Source organism: Scleropages formosus, chromosome 14 (assembly GCF_900964775.1).
Source record: "Scleropages formosus chromosome 14, fSclFor1.1, whole genome shotgun sequence".
In the NCBI taxonomy this organism is placed as follows: Eukaryota; Metazoa; Chordata; class Actinopteri; order Osteoglossiformes; family Osteoglossidae; genus Scleropages; species Scleropages formosus.
The window spans coordinates 16,166,202-16,181,659 of NC_041819.1; the positions used below are offsets into that span (position 1 = coordinate 16,166,202).

At 39.1% G+C, this 15,458-nt stretch overlaps 1 protein-coding gene across 3 annotated transcripts in view; it reads right to left on the reverse strand.

The window, feature by feature from the left end:
• Window positions 1-15,458, reverse strand: part of ophn1 (oligophrenin 1) — a 50,846-nt gene that overhangs the window by 13,058 nt on the left and 22,330 nt on the right. For all 3 annotated transcript variants that reach the window (XM_018728553.2, XM_018728552.2, XM_018728554.2), the window contains exons 7-16: window positions 14,854-14,958; window positions 14,641-14,770; window positions 14,251-14,351; window positions 13,284-13,375; window positions 11,681-11,759; window positions 11,239-11,272; window positions 10,996-11,058; window positions 9,976-10,050; window positions 8,090-8,174; window positions 2,555-2,613 (exon numbers count right to left, since the gene is read on the reverse strand). In XM_018728553.2, coding sequence (XP_018584069.1) covers window positions 2,555-2,613; window positions 8,090-8,174; window positions 9,976-10,050; window positions 10,996-11,058; window positions 11,239-11,272; window positions 11,681-11,759; window positions 13,284-13,375; window positions 14,251-14,351; window positions 14,641-14,770; window positions 14,854-14,958 — 823 coding nt within the window. The remainder of the gene's footprint in view (window positions 1-2,554; window positions 2,614-8,089; window positions 8,175-9,975; window positions 10,051-10,995; window positions 11,059-11,238; window positions 11,273-11,680; window positions 11,760-13,283; window positions 13,376-14,250; window positions 14,352-14,640; window positions 14,771-14,853; window positions 14,959-15,458) is intronic.

The window sequence follows — 15,458 nt, forward strand, 5'->3', positions numbered from 1 at the left end:
CGGGGAACCGGAGCCTAACCCGGCAACTCAGGGCATAAGGCTGGAGGGGACACACCCAGGACAGGACACCAGTCCATCGCAAGGCACCCCAAGTGGGACTCAAACCCCAGACCCATTGGAGAGCAGGACCCGGTCCAACCCACTGTGCCACCACGCCCCCCTAAATAACAACAATACTCTTAATATTACAACTCATTAGAACTTCCTGCAGGTCACATGCGAGTTGCTAAATCATACATTGGGTAGTACTTCAAAATTTCTTTGTTTATGGTACAAAAACACTTCATAAATATTAGATAATCGATTGACTTCATGCTGTACAAGGTAGCTATTCAGCTCCTGTCCTGAAGGGCTATGTAATGCTTCTATAACTAGGCCACGGAGAGACTGAAAAAAAAAAAAAAAACATTGAGACTAATTGATTTAAAGATTACATACAACAAGAATAACAGCTGGGAGGCATAGTGAACCTCAAGGCTAGAAGCTAAACTGGACTGCTGTACAGGTATTTTCTAATATCAACACATAATAGCAGAAGATATTCCTTTTATATGGGGAAAATTACCCCATCACACAAGGATTCATATTTTAAATGTGTAAATCACTTTAGCAGATCTAAAACAATGGGACTGAAATAAAATATATGAGCTGCTGCCTGAAAAATCTAATCAGGGTTACTATTAAAACTGAAAAAAATACTGCACAAAGAAATACAGAACTTTAGAAACAAGTCCATAGGTATTGTTAAAAACAATGTGCTATATTGCACAGATGAAAAGTCCCATGTTTTTTTCTCTCTTTCCACTCATACATGCACAGGGATGAAAGTGCAGACAAATGAAATGAAAAAAGCTGAAAGTCACAACATTGCTAGGGGAGTCTGGGGGCATACCCCCCTACTGGAAACTTTTGAATCTCAGAAGCCTTGAGATGCAATCTGGGGCTATTTCAGGCACTTAAATGTTGAGAATTTTTAGGACAAATTTCCTTAAAATTGTACTCATGACTGTTCAAATACACTGTTGCATAGGTGAAATGGGTCATAGAAACCAAAAATTTCTGAAACGAAACTGAAAACAGTCATTCAGGTTTTGACGATCTTGCAGTCTTTACTGCTGGCCAAGTAACTGTCCAAAGCCTTCACACCACGAGAAGCGTAACTGTGTCTTTGTAAAAATTCAAAGAACTTTCCCTGGCATGTCCATCATGAGAATGCACTCGCCCAGCACGCAGATCATGCTTCGATCGCCATCTCCGATTTTGATTGTTATTGCTCGATCTAACCAATCCCATGAAAATTTGTTCCCCCCCCCCCCCCCATCAAATCAATTTCTTTCATTCCCACATCATCTTTGTAATCTAAAATTCTTGCAGCCAATTTTGGCAGGCAGAAAACGGCAAACAAAAACTCACTTAAGGGTGCCACTGTATGTACAGGTCGCTACTGCGCTTGTTGGACTAATCAATTACAGAACACAGAATACTGAAGTGCTTGGCTAATTTGGATCTCATGAAATCACAATTGTCCTCTATGCAAGTGATGCATTTATCTGCTTGTCATTAGATTGTCAAACGCAGGCAGATTAGAGTTTTTCACATGCTTTTCCCTGTTCCGACTATCCATGCACCTATATACCACACCCTAATTTTTCTCCATGGATTTATACTGATTTCAAGAAAGACCCAGGTGGCAGAGAAAAAAATAAAGTAAATCTGCCAAAAAGTGCAAATTTTTCATCCCTGCAAGTAGATATAGAGAATAAAAACTTAACAAAACAACAGGACATTTGTTGTAATACTTCGACGAATTTTGAAAAACCTCAGCTCGATAAACTATAAACATGAAAAAAATTACATGTGAGTTTTGGCTACCATAGTTAGAGCACTAACCTTGGGCCTAGACCTTCTCTGACGCAATGAAAGTACACAATGATTAAAACTTCTGGCTAGAGTAAATTTGGACGGGTGCAGGACCAGAATGAGACGTAAACACCTGTGTTTCTATTACCTACTCTACCATTCTGAAAAGTGTTCAACTGAAAATAAAAATACAGTGATACAGAGGGACATTTAAATTCTTTGAAATAAAATTACTGGCAAAAGAATACTGGAAACATTTCTGCCCTATTTGGTCAACCAGAAAACAAAAAGCTTCAGCATCACGTTTTGCTGGGAGGGAAGTTACGGTTATGCATTGTAAACAGTCATTTTAAGTTCAAGTGCAAAGTGAGGAGGAAAAGAATAGTTTTCATGAAAGGCCATTTTAAAATGCTGCATGTAAGGGTAGTATCTGCTAACTGGTAAATAATAACTCATAGTTTCTGCATTTTTTCCCCATTACAAAACAACATCTGCACATTTTGAATCTGACTAAAATAGAGCTTTTTTTTCCTTTAAAGCTAACTGGAAAAGAAAGAAATCTGCTATTTTTAAAAGTATGTAGGAAATTCTAGAGAACAGATATATTACGAAGGATACTGCTAATAAATATTAGAAGTTCTTTCCATAGCTAAGTGTCCTCCACTGCTGACGTGTGCTAATACAGAAATCTTACTTGCAGCTAAGATGAGTTCTCGATTGAGACTGAAGGTCATCAGAGGTTCTGTGAGACTCCTGTGAAAGAATGCAAACAATTATTGGAACAAACAGCAAGGCTGAATAACATGCTCATATGTTCATAAAAGCAAAGACAAATATTAGTTTTAAGGTGCACTTTCAGTGATACTTTTGTGCGCCCTAATTACAACCAATGTGATAATTAAATAACTAATACTGTAAACTGCTCTGTTCATAGAAGCAATTCAACATAAGCAAAAGAACTAAAAAAGTAATGCTAGTTCTACAAACTCAAATCTGATATGAAACTGTACATTTGAGTACATTTTTGCTGTTACTCAAGTACATTTGTAAATATAAAAAATGTACCGTGTTCCATTACTTTTCTGTCACTTTTCATTTAGACTTTCTACATCTAATGTTTTAACATTTTCTTTTTAAAGCTAATCAAATCACTTTCACAGTGAATCACTAGCAGCAGCATCTCTCGCTGTCAGATGACAACTTCTGTGGATTTTAATAGTCATTGTTGGCTATCAGCACAGATTTCCCCTTAAGTAAGAGTGATAGTGATCAGAGTATAGAGTCATGCATTGCCTTTAATGACAATTAGCTTATTCATGTGCCAGGAACTCATGTGGTTTCTTTTATTAATTTCAGCATGCTAGTACTGAAAAAGGCTAAACCAAGGGTTGTGCTATGAAAAATGTTCACCTCGGATATTAACAAATATTTGAATCTTAATTCTGTGAACTTATATACTAAAGTTTCCTAGTTTTTTCAACTTCAGTTTTGTTCTTCCTCATGGCACACCACTACAGCCCAATAGAATCTGCTGTCTGTTCATGTGTGGGTTATCCAACCTAAAAAGTATACCGACTACACATCCACACCCACTGGATCCATATCCAACAGTAAGGAATATGCAGGCTACATACCCACCTATACTTCACATGTACACCCTTTTTTGCCCAAGGGTACCAGTCTCAATGGACATAAGCTCTACATCCACTCTAAAATGCTTCACAGTAAGTCGTTGCTCTTCTCCTGCCATGTACCTTGCTTGCAAATTAGGTTACAAGTTCTGACTTCTTTCTAACAAGAATGTCATTATTAGTGACATAAACAGACAATATTTAAGTAGCTATTAACGAGCTATAAACTTATATTACTAGTTTATATTTAAGTATAAACTAGTTATATAACTTGTATTCAAGCAAATGCTTTTTAATATCTAAATTAGATGTCAGAAATGAACCACGGCCTAGTTAGATTTAGCCAGAAGTTAATGCAAGTCTCGTTTCAGTACAAATGAGTATTACTTTTGACTTCTCCGCCCACCTCTGCAGGTAGGCACATCCTGACTTATTTAAAGACTTTCACAAGAAATAGTTACAGTGGAGGTAAAACAGCTTTATGATGTGACTATTCAGAGTACTGAATACTCTGAATAGTATTTTCAAAATGAAACTAATCTGATTTGGATTTACTAAGCAAAGAACTAATTTTTCAAACTTCCTGGCCAAGAGAACTTTCCATGACGATTATCTTTCTGAAAAATTTAGTGAGGTCGTCGTCCTTCTTCTTTAACCAAAGTAACTAACACAGCTTAGGACTGTTAATAATGTCGCTAGATATTTTACTAGTGCAATTTAAACAATGCGTCCGGCTCAGAGGCACCACAGCAGACATTTGAACCTGAAATCTTATGGTGACAAGTCCAAATCTTTAACCACCATTCTATGCTGACCATTGATAAGAGGACAATTCATTTGCTCCCCTGATCTTTGATCCAAAGTGAAGTACAACCTGCTCATTCAAAGGCCAAGTAATAAATGTCTCTGTTGTGCTCCCTGATGTAAAGTTTCTTACACAATTCAATGCCCAACTTCCCCGAATGATTGTACCTAGCATTTGCTCAGCAGCAATTTTTCTTAAATGGAAAATCTTCCAAAACGTCACATCAGACCATTTGACAAATCTAAGGAGGCAAATTTAATCTGGAATACATGTCAGTACTGAACCGCATATTTCTGGAATCCAAGCTGTCATGAGAGAAATGATAAGATATCTCTCATGATAAGATATCGGTCACTTTAGGGCCAGATGATATCTACTATTTCATGCAAGTTCTCCAATGATGTGAGGACATGAGAAACAGTCCTTTGTGTTACCTCAAGAGAAAACATATTTTTGTATTCATATTGTTTTTTCTGTAATACTGAACATATAACATCTTTGTAGTAATGTTGGAAAAGGTTCCTTTAGTTTTTACTTCATTTTTGGTTAGATCTCTACAGCAGAGAAACATAAAAATTGCGTTTATAATATGATACACATGATGTCAAAATATCAAGACATGCAGATGGATGAGACAACAGATGAAAATATTAGTCTCACTGAAATACTGAATACTCATACTGAATTTATTCGTTTAGCTTTTGTTTCTCCATTTCATCAATCCGTATGTTTTAGTTTCCAGTCTGATTATCGTGTCTTGTCTGAATTGTTGATGAATTTCCGGAACTTTCCATCCATTTTGACCCCAAGGACCTTTACAAAACATTTCTGCTAGAGCTGAGTACACCATGACCTTCCTCGTTACCAATCCACTGCATCTTGGCTATTTCTTATTCATAATTTAAAACATGGCTAGATTTAAATCAAATCAAGCAAATCTGAATGTGCATTTACTGGAGGTGTGATCCCCAGGAATTCATAATAAAATTATTTGAAAGGCTTAAAAAAGCTAAAACACAAGACTCACTACTATTCTGTATGCCAGTGTCTAAAACTGTTCTAAATATGATCTGAAAACAGAAAAAAGCTCAACATAAATGTATATATGAACCCATTACTGTACACAGACAAATAGCCTTTCATCAAAACATATTTTATGGTTGTCCTATGTTACAGAACAAAAGAAAATAAAGCATTAGACATCTGGATGACATCTCGGGGATGTCTCTCTCAGGTGAAGTTAGGCACCTTGTGAAGCTGGGGCAGAAACTGGGTTGAGGCAGAGCAGATAAGGACTTGGCCTTGAGGGTGAGGAACCCTGCCTTGGGCCCCCTGCTCTTTCCTATGGCCCATGATGCACTGGCAGAGAACCATAGCACAAAAAATATAACAAAAAAACCTAATTGAAAGCTGTCCAGAGACCAGCGTCCGTTAAAGGAAGGCTACTGCTTCCATCCGACTGCTTCGTATACACCCATCTCCCACCAAAGGAGCCTCTTGAAATGACTCTGAAAGGAGCACACCATTTCATCCCTTTTGAAAGTAATTCCCATTTATTTTTTTCTCCCATACAGATGTAGCCTCAAAAAACATGTGGCAAATTGCCTCTGAAGCTGCGTTTCAGTGCGTCTTTCAGGGGCAATGATCATGGTGCAGCATACTGATCTTATCTGGTTGCTATACTGATCTTAGGTCAAAAAGAGAATTTGCTATGACTGGTTCTAGTTTACATTTATTTATTCAGGAGATTTTTTTCTCTCTTCCTTTTTTCCAAAGCAACTTACAATGAACTCTTCGCATTATTATTAGCCCACACACCTTATTCACCAAGGTGACTTACACTGCTAGATACACTACTTACACTGGGTCACTGATTCACACATCAGTGGAACACACTCTTTCTGTCATTCACACACTATGGGGGAACCTGAACAGCATGTCTTGTACCTTGTATTGTGGGAGGAAACCAGAGCACCTGGAGGAAACCCACACAGATATGGGGAGAACATGCAAACTCCACACATACTGACTGGGGATTGAACCCATGCCCTTTCGCAGCACTCAGCTGCTTTGAGACAGCAGTGCTACTAGATGCACCACTGTGCCACTCGACTGCAGGCTATTGTCAAAATCTTCAAGTAAGTATACAAATATCATTTTTAAAATAAACAATGAAATTCACTGTTAAATTTAAACCTGACCAATGCCGCTCACATTTACATCCCCAATAATGAGATCTAAACCATTATTATGGACAAATTATACGAGATCTCTATATATCTTGCTCTCTGTATAGATCACTCCCCTTCCAAGAAGCACTATCAAGGATCACTTATTCTCTGTTGAAACTTCAAGGCTGTGGAATGATCTTGTACTCAGCATCAGGTCTACTAACACTCTTCTGACATTCCGTCTTTTTTTTTTTTTTTTTTTTTAAAGATGACACCCTTCTCATAACGTGCTGCTGACTGCTAAGCCTCTGATCTGCTGTATTACTTTTATCAAAACCTTTATGCCACTGGGCTCTTAACCACAGATTAAACTACGAAGTAACTGTGATTTTGACACTGATCTTGTCAGTTGTGTGTAATCACAGCTTCATATTGTGGGAATGACAGCACTACAGTTACACAGACAGACAAAACTGTGTACAGCTGCACTGAAAGTATCAAGAAGTGTACTAACAATCATTCCAGTCAGTGCTTTTCTTTTGTGGGACTAAAATATGGAAATGGACAGTAGAAAAATCACTATGTGCATCACAGAGCAGATTCTATTGATATGAATGGGGTAATTGTGAATTAATTAATTTGAGTTCAAATGAACTAGGAAACTGGTTCTGTTTATACTGCAAGACCTCTGAGTTACATTCAAGTCTGAAAAGCTAGACTGGTGCTACTAATTCATGGTGTAATTTCAAAGTTTGTAGTCTAGTCCATGTCATATTTCCGAAAATTAAACATAATATTTCAGAGACTAAGATAAAAAAAAGACATAGTATCGTCAGTCCAAGCTAAATCTTTCCAATGAACAAGCACAAAATCTAAATCATAAGGAAGCCACGACTGAAGTGACTAAAGAGGCTGATAGTGCCAGTGTAATATATGAGATTCATTTGTGTCTCAGACAACAGCAGTGGTAAACACCGACTGAGTTCAGGTCACTTGACTTTAAATTATTCTAATGCTAAACCACGTGGTTGATAGAGAAGTTGCAGTAAAAAAAAAAAAAAAAAAAAACTGCCTTGGCAAAAGCATGGAAATTCTGGAATTATGTATCTGAAATGTAATTTTTTTTTTTTTAAACATTTTAATTGCATTAAATTTCTATCCCAAAATCTTTTTCTTTCAATTTTTTTAATCTTCCTTTGTAGACCCTAGGCACTCTACCTATAGTGCCTAATGTAAGATCTGGCACTTAACACAATAATGTACTCTAATAGTGCAGAAAGTCTCCACAGTGTCACACAACACTTCCCGCTCCTAGTCTCTGGTATGATGTTCATCTCTGCACTGTAGATGGCTGCAACTGTAGACAGTATGAGGTTGCACTGGAAACTAAAAGTGTGAGTCTAAGCAAATTACAAATGGCTACTGTAGTAATTTCATACATAGCCAACTATCTACTTCTCTTATGTCTTTGTTCGGTGCTCTGTGTCACTGCATGAGAAGAGCGCTCTATAAAAATAAACTGAATTGAACTGAATTGAAGAGATGTATAAATTCACGAAAGATTCCCGTGGTCTGACCTTTGAGACACGTAAGGTGGAGTATTGAAGGACGTCCACACTCACCTGAGGTAGAATTTCATGGCGCTTGTGACAGTTTTAATGTCCCAGTCGCCACTGTGGAAATCCACATCTCCTGGACATTTGGCATCTGTCGGGAGGGGGTCAAGCAGAATCTTTATAGACCATTTTCTGGTAACAGTTGTTTGTATAATTTTCAATCAAGACCTCTTTTGGCTTTGTGGATATTCCTGCAACAATCATCTCAACATCACATGCTCCATACAAAATTCCAGCATGAGCTGTATTTCCTTTGTAAACTTAACAGTTCACATAAGACCATTTTAAGTTTGTGCATTCATCACCTGACCTGACAACAAATACCTCCATGTGAGCAAGAGGTCCGCATCCCATGCTTGTTGCCACCATTACTGTCCTTGTTCTGCACAATGCGAAGTATTCAGACCTTTGAATAATTTTCCAATGTTGCTGGATTCAAGTTAATGCTGAAATATCTTTTGAAGACCAGTATTTTTATCGCAGCCTTACATGCTGAAGTAGGAAATTTTTACCGACAAAGTGAGCTATTTGTCAGTAGACATCCTATAAAAAAAAAAAGTAAAATAGGCTCCTTGACAAAGTATTCAGACCCATGTGCTCTGGTGTCTCCATGTCTACACTGACAAAAAAATTGCCTTAAAAAGTATGAAATTGCCTTATCAAAGGTCCCTTGTCTGTGCACAACTGAAGGGACTGTCACATTTTGGGATTTTTATTCACTATCTGTTTGAGGATCAAGACTGAGAGACTTTAGGCAAGATTCAAAAATGAAGACTAAAGTGCTTTAAGGAGCATTCCGGATTATGTGAAATAGTCGTTAAAGAGCTAAAAAGGTGCAGATTTGAAAAAGCGTACAAACAATTCCAGTGTTTGGGTATCCTAGCATGCACTGACGGCTCGAAATAACTGATTTTGTCTTTAAAAACTGTACGGATGTGAGACTGTAGTGAAAATACAGACTGGAAAGAGATGTATAAGACTGCAAGATGCTTTAGGCAAAAGGGTCAGCTAAATGAATAAATCTAAATTTTGAAGTATCGCTGGTATGTAAGCAGGGGGATGCGGTGGCATGGTGGCACAGTGGGTTGGACCGGGTCCTGCTCTCCGCTGGGTCTGGGGTTCAAGTCCCGCTTGGGGTGCCTTGCGACGGACTGGCATCCCATGCTGGGTGTGTCCCCTCCCCCTCCAGCCCTATGCCCTGTGTTGCTGGGTTAGGCTCCGTGACCCCGTATGGGACACGTGGTTCAGACTGTGCACATGTGTGGTATTTCAACCACATTTGGAAACTCTGAAAAGTTGCAAACAGTGACCTTTACCTACTTAGTGGCCACACAAACACGAGAGGTCTAAAACCCAGAGCAAAAGGATTTTTGGTTCAGGCTCCAATGTGGCAGAATGACTGTCCCCTCTCACTCAGAACTGCTGAATCCCTCTCAACATTCAAGAAGGGTGTCCAAACTCCCCTCTTTTGGACTTACCTCTACCCTGATCTCCTATGTGCTCTATAAACATGTACTATTATCTGTTTAATAATTACTACAAAAACCCTATATGCAGCTACTCGTGTGATGTATACTGGTTCATATAGTGGTATGTGACAAACGCAGTGCACTCAAGAGTCACGTGTCTGCATGCAAATCTCCTCCTGTGTACGTAACAAAGTTTTGCACTGTTCTTGGAGACGTACATCACTTTGGAGAAGAGCGTCTGTTAAATGAATAAACGTGCATGTAAATGTATGAACCAGCAGCTCATATCACAGCATTTGGCAGTAGTGTAGTTCCCATTCTGTGCCTCACTTCTGTATTTATTTATTTATTTTTTAGGCGTTTTGGTCTGTACCACTAAAGCTTGTGCTGCACGGCCAGATGTGAGCTTGGTAATTTCCTCACCAAAGAAGGCATTTAGAAGCTTTTGCACTTGAATATTGCTGCCAACTGTTCTGTAGACACCCTCTTGTGTGAGCCCTGCAGAAGAGAAAGAGACAGTGTGAGAGAGGAAGATGGAATGAGAAAGGGGACATGGGGCATTCCTTCCAAAAAACTGGCCAAGTGGAAATCTACAGCCGTCAGGACCTGATGCCGAAAGGAAGGCGGAGTCGAGGTCCTGTCTGAAAACCCCTCTGTCTATGACATTTACAAATGAAAGATCCATCCTCCTCCTCCTCCTGGCAGGTGCTGAGAGATTCTAGCAGGGCGCTGAGGACTGGAGGACCACAGTCCAAGTTAAATAAAGACTAAATGTCTCATCACTTAATCAAAGTGTGGATGTGTGTTTGGCTGTGTGTCTTAGACTGTGTGTGGGGGGGGGGGGGGGGGAAACGCAAACCCTCTGACACACTGAAAAATTCAACTCGTCTCAGCAACGCGAGAGGCCTGACACGTGGTTACTCAATATTCAGATGCCACATGTGTGTATTTTTGTCTTATGGTGAACAAATCAAGACTAATTGCATTCTTATGATGCACAAAGATCTTTTTGTGCTCTTTAACATCTTTATATATCTTGGGTCTTCCAAGTGCAAAACAGCTTACACAACACAAGTGAGGATGTAATGACATTAGAGTGTCAGGTGCTGTACACATTTCAGCTAAATGAGCATGTCAAATTTAACTTTCTTCTCAACTTCCTATGGGATGATAACGTTTCCCTTAACGCTTAGCCTGTGATCACATTTAGAAAAGCATTCCACATTAACTCTCCCCCCCCACCCCCCATGTGCTAAGAAATCCTGGACTTCACCCATTGCTGCCCCCTGCAGGAAAAAATATAACAAATCATTCTGGCTTTAGCTTATCATGAGTAGAATAAAAATAAAAAACACAAATATAGCTAGCTGGTAAGCACATATTTATGTGGCAAGCAATATTAATGTGTCAAGAACAAATAGTTTTATTCATAAATACACTTACCTCTAGTTTCAACAAAATTTATGCATTTTCTAACAAACTTGAATCCAACTTCATTTAGTTCCACTATAAAACAGAGAAGACTTTATATAGACAGTGATACACAATGAAATTATATACGTGTGTGTGTGTGTGTATATATGAATATGGTTGTATATACACTATACTACACACAAAAAGACATATCAGCACATTTAAAAATAGATGACTAACATGTTCTTATGTCAAAATGTCAATGATACATACTCTCAGCTTGCTTTTGAATTGGTGAATGATATATCTGGAATGAAAATATAATGTAAGACAATGTAATTTCATGTTTTTTTTTAAAAAAAAAAAAAAAAAAAAAAAAAAAAAAAAAAAACATACATACCAAAAGTAACATAATGGAATTTCAATCTAAATACAGACAACTCATCTGAGAGTTAAACACACTTATGAAGAAGAAAAAAGTCACTTCATTTCAGATAGCGCTACAAAATGTTATGCTGCTGTCAACATTATTAAATGTGAAATGCCAGTGTGCTTTGACTACGTGATGTACTGAAAATTGCAATGTAGGTATGATACAATATGCAAATAAACAGATTTACGGGGCACATCGTGAACCAAAATGACACAGATTTATTCTTCCAAAAACACAACAGTACTGAGTCAGAAGGTGGCAGTACATGAAAGGTAAACGTACAGGTTCTTTCCCATCCATTGCCTCTATCCACAGCTTCCTGTCTGCCTCCGAGACGGCCTGCAGCGTGACAGGTGCCGTTCTGAAGAGAGAGTTCCAGAAAGCAGACCTGTTACTACTGGAGGCAAAGCGGAACTCCCTCTCTGTGACTCTTCCTGAGGTGTTTTTACTGTGCGAAAGCCCAGGTAGCACTGTGTAATGCAGCAGCTAGCGTGGTGGTTACATATATGAACAGGCAATCCGGTGGCTTCCAGTCTGGATTCCAGGATGCTCTCTGTTGCCCCTTAATCACTGACCAAAGCATTTCACTTGAGCTGCTCCAGCAAAATGTCCAGCTCTTCAAATCACATGCTTTAAGATGCACCTGGACACATCATCGGTGATGTTAACCTATGGTCTTCTGGTCCTTCAAGATCAGACGCTACCACCCAGGTGAATCAAATAGGCTCATCGTATATGTCAGGTGTGTTACCCTGAACCTATGGCTCACCTGTCCTTACCCACAGCCATCTAGATTCCCTTTCTGAAGGCCCAGTAACAAATTAGTATTAAGGAGTAAGATTACATTGTATATTGCTTTGGATTAAAAAATAAAACAACAACAACGCAATAACAGTATCATCCATTATTGATGTTCAGTGCAAGGTCATGGTGGTTGAGAGTCCATTCCATAAGCACAGGGTAAGAGGAAGGATGCCAGTCCTTCATGGGGAAAAACGCACACGCACTCATTTGCTCATTCACTCATATGTCTTTGGACTAAATGGGGGTATGGGAGATGGCCAGAGCACATGGAGGGAACCCACGTAAACACAGGAAGATAGTGAGGACATTTAAATGCACATTTTTTCAGTGTATGCTGATGTTTTTACAAGTCCCTATATTTTAAGTACAGTATATTTTTATAAAGATTTTTTTTAAATAAAAACTGTACAGCATATCCCATAGGGTTTATGTGGCGATGAGGTTAGACACGGCCTTTGGCTTTACGCATAATGTCAGCAGCACAGCAATGGAACACACACACCAACTGGCAATTCAGAGTCACCAGTTCACCTGAAAGACAAAATCAGGGCACCTGGCAGAAACTCGTGTTTTTTTTAACGGAATTAATGAAGGTAAACTGCCCTGTTGTATTACGATAACTAATAACTGAAGCAAGAGTCTACTTTAAAGGGATTTGGTGATATTTTAGCATACATGAGTGTCAGTTTTGGGGATCAAGACGACAAGAAAATTTTTCCTATTGATACCAATGGGGTAAATGACTGGCTCCCACATTGGCTATATATTTTGGGAATATTTACCGACATTTCTCAGCTAAACAGCAATGACCTCTGAAGGCATATGACCCGCATTGTGTGTGCCAGACACAAGCTTGTGTTCCTTCTCACCCCCTCAGAATCGCTGGAAGTGCCACCTACTTGAGCGAAGCATAAGCTGCCAAATATTGTTTGGGCTATAACCTCCTTAACATCCTCGCTGCGTGTCCTTGTGGCCCAGCTGTTCCCTGACAGGCCAAAGGCCTTACTAGAAGAGTGTAAAATGTTGGAGGCCGCACATCCTATCCAGGCTACTAAGGTCTTACAAAAGGAGGCATCTTCACCTTTCGCACGTCTCTATGTCAAAGCAGAAGCGCTTGTCTATCGACTCGGATTTCCGCCGTATGCAGGATTTAAGCGTTAACTCTGTAGGACCCTGTGGGGAATATAGGGAGAGGAAGAGACCAATATTAGGAGGACATCACATAAAGATGATATCAATATTGTATGTTTACATGACAAGGGAAATGTATAAAGATATTAAACTGAACACAAGATGTTTGCACATCATAAAACATGGGACAGCTGATAGTGTAGGCGTTAGAGCTGCTGCCTTTGGACCCAAAGGTCGCATGTTCGATCTCCAGCTGCAGTACGCTTGAGCAAGGTACTTATCCTAAACAGTTCCAGTAAAATTACCCAGCTGCATAAGTGGGTAAATAATTTTAACCTTAACAGTGTAAGTCGCTTTGGAGAAAAGTGTCAGCTAAATGAATAAATGTAACTGTAGAGCAAAGGAAATGTTTAAATTGCACCATTTAGCTAATTTCATTGTTTGTATTGATTAACAAAAAGATAATAGTAGTGGGTAGAGTATAACTGCATTTCCTTGAACTGAAGGGCTACTTTCCAGAAATTTCTAGGGAAAAAATACGCGATGACCGATGACAGCTAGCAGTTTCTATTTAGGAAAATGAGTATTTGTTATAAAATAACTTTTTAATATAAATTGAATCGCAAATTAAAACAGCATGGTCCATATTAGTTGCTTTAATATAAATTGTAGAAAAAATTAACAGCTATCATGCATTAAAAAGCTGTACATTTAAATAAATGGCTTATACTACATGTCATGAATGAAAAGTGACATAATTGGAAAGTCAAGTGTAATCAATGAACTATATGAAATATGGAAATCTGTACTTTATACATTATGTACAGTGTAATTGCTTCAGTCATTTTAATAGCTGGAATATATCCCACCATACATGTGTGCTCCGTTCCCAAGCATATGTTGCAGTGACAACTTACTTGTCTGGTAACAGGTTTCTGCTCCACAGGGACCATGACGAACAGCCTGGTCTCTTTGAAATACTTGCAGTAACACTTCACCCATGTCATTCCCAGAGCCCCTGCAAGGAGGCGCCAGTTCAGACATGTGTCTCAGTGTCCCCTCAAGTGTGCCTGTCCGCAATGCATTGGGCTGCTGACTTCCATTCCCTCATTTTACTGTCTTACTTCTTATTGCAATTAAGCTCTATACCACAAAATGGCAACACATTAACAAGCTCTCAAACGCAAACCAGCATGTACAACTTTACATTCAAAAATGAGGAAAAGAAGGTCCCAGCAGTGCCACGGCTTTAATTTCGGTAAGGCTGTACTCGTGTTAGTGAGGACAGAGTTTCATGGAGGTCTTACATTTCTCCTGCGAGTACAGGTACCCCTCGATGGTGGGCTTGCCAGGGATTTTGCACATCTGGGGTGACTCCTTCATCCTCTTCATCAGCTCCTCCATCTCCTCTCGGGTGCTTTCAAAGTGGTTCCTCGTCTTAAGAGAAACAGATTTGTAGGATGTGAGAGTTCAGGGGACCTTTCTCAAACGGGGCCTTCCATCAGCGCGGGAGTACTTACGTTCTGCAAGCTGAGCTGCAGCTCCTGCTTGTACGGCAGGAAGTCTTGGGTCGTCTCGAAAGTGAGGTTGTTCAACATTAGCAGACTGTGGAGAAAAGCTAAAACCTGCAGGGCAGAGAAAAACAGTCCTACACATTCACTTACATTTCTACATTTTTGTATTTCAGAATCTGCAATCACATCTCCTTTAAAAAGAAGTTTGTGCTTCCGCTGTTACATGTCTGTGTAGTAAGATGATAAAGAAAAATCTGCTTAAAATTAAAAGGTTATATTAATGATAAAGCTGTAAATTTTCTTGAAAAGTCAAAGAATTTATGCAATGCACTTTAACACAGTTCAGGACAGGTTTCAGAATACACTTGTCTCCTTTAGTTCTCAGTGGTACAGTAGGTAATGCTGGTGCCTCACAGGACTTAGGCTGTGTATTCAGACCTGGGTGCAAATAATGCTTACTCTGTCACACAGAACACAGCACTGAGGTTGAGGTTGTAGAGATGATTTTTAAAAGTAATTTTAAAGTACACTTTACCTTTGCTAAACTAAACTGGTGTTCCATCTACAGTATACCCTGTCAAAGTTATGTGATGTTTTCATCAATCTAACCC